At 36.2% G+C, this 1,447-nt stretch overlaps 1 protein-coding gene across 1 annotated transcript in view; it reads right to left on the bottom strand.

The window, feature by feature from the left end:
• LOC122358381 (serine/threonine-protein kinase NLK-like) overlaps positions 1-1,447 on the bottom strand; it is a 25,485-nt gene that overhangs the window by 15,964 nt on the left and 8,074 nt on the right. The window contains exons 4-5 of the mRNA XM_043258176.1: positions 890-996; positions 334-419 (exon numbers count right to left, since the gene is read on the bottom strand). Coding sequence (XP_043114111.1) covers positions 334-419; positions 890-996 — 193 coding nt within the window. The remainder of the gene's footprint in view (positions 1-333; positions 420-889; positions 997-1,447) is intronic.

The following is a 1,447-nucleotide window of genomic DNA, read 5'->3' as shown; positions in this document are numbered from 1 at the left end:
TATATATATTACAGTATAACAACTGTAATAAAATAAACTGAAAAAAATTATACTTAAACTGTTAATGGTTTAAAGCTTTTTAGTCTCCTATGCTTACAAAGATTTTAATTGACTCAGTAAAACAGTAAAGGTTCTTGCACACAGAGTCTGAAATGTGTGTTTTTGGGTTTTTTTGTATATATTCGTCATCCTTTCCTATCAAAAAATTTTAGACTCAGTGTGCAACAACCTTAAAGCCGGAAAAAAAAATGCTGAACGCTATGCAACCATTAAAGCAAAAGTTAATAGGAAAAATCACCAACAAATGAATGATTTGAGTAGTATTTCACTAACCTTAAGCACACAATTGCTGTTGACCAACAGGTTGCCGGGTTTAATGTCTCTGTGTAAAATACCAGCTGAGTGTAGATACTTCAGTCCTGTGAACACAACCAATATCAGCCATTAAAGATATTTCGCAAACACAAACTTATGAAGCAGACTGCACTTTTACACTATGCAGGTTTCTAGCTCTGTCTGAAATGTAATCTAGTTGACATATAAATAGACTTTTGAACTACGGTGTCATTTTTACCCTAAGGTGTAATAAAGCTATGTGTCACAAACTGAAGTTTTATGTGTTTCATATGATTTATTAGAAACGAGGTTAACTGGTCTCTTTAAGACCTGTCAGTTGTCCTGCAGTAAACACATTATCAAAGAGCAGACTGTTTCTTGCACTCCCATTTGTATTCTTACACTACTAGTAGTCAGTCTCTTCCTCCTCATTTTCTCTAGTGAGAGTATAATAGTAAGGAACACGAAGTAGAGAGGTGTGTGTGATTTTCTGTGTGTTTCTCTACCCATGAGACTTAGAGAAGAAANGTGTGTGTGTGTGTGTGTGTTTCACCTCGGAGGATCTGGTAGAGAAAGACTTTGACGTGGTCAGAGCTCAGGGGCTGTGGAGACACGATGATCTTATGGAGGTCACTCTGCATCAACTCTGTCACCACATAACTGCAGTAAGGGTTATGTCAAGGGAAACTGGCATGCCAAAAATAACAGCAGGACATTCACACATACAACAGCGCTCCAAATGATGGGCAGTATTAGCTCTCATCTAAAAACAGAGCCAGTGGAGAGCGAGGTCACAGAGAAGTGGAGAGGGTGAACGTGAAGAGGACTAGTATTTGTCTAAAGCGCCACTCCTAAACTGGAGCACCAAGTCAACAGTATTAGTGGCACATTGTTATATATTTTTTTTTAAACCACTGTTTTTAGAAATGTAAAATGTGATGGCAGATCATACATTTTACTCCTACCAGTAGTTTACAGTGTATGACATTATTTTATCATCTCAAACTGCACTGTGAAGAACCATTTTAGTAAATGTTTTTTTTTTTTTGGATGGTTTGTGATTCAAGCTATAACGTAATATTCTTTAAGTAATACGTTTTTAATATATATA

Source organism: Puntigrus tetrazona, chromosome 15, assembly GCF_018831695.1.
Source record: "Puntigrus tetrazona isolate hp1 chromosome 15, ASM1883169v1, whole genome shotgun sequence".
NCBI lineage: Eukaryota > Metazoa > Chordata > Actinopteri > Cypriniformes > Cyprinidae > Puntigrus > Puntigrus tetrazona.
The sequence above is the reverse complement of the archived record's forward strand: the minus strand, read 5'-3'. Positions and strand labels throughout refer to the sequence as shown.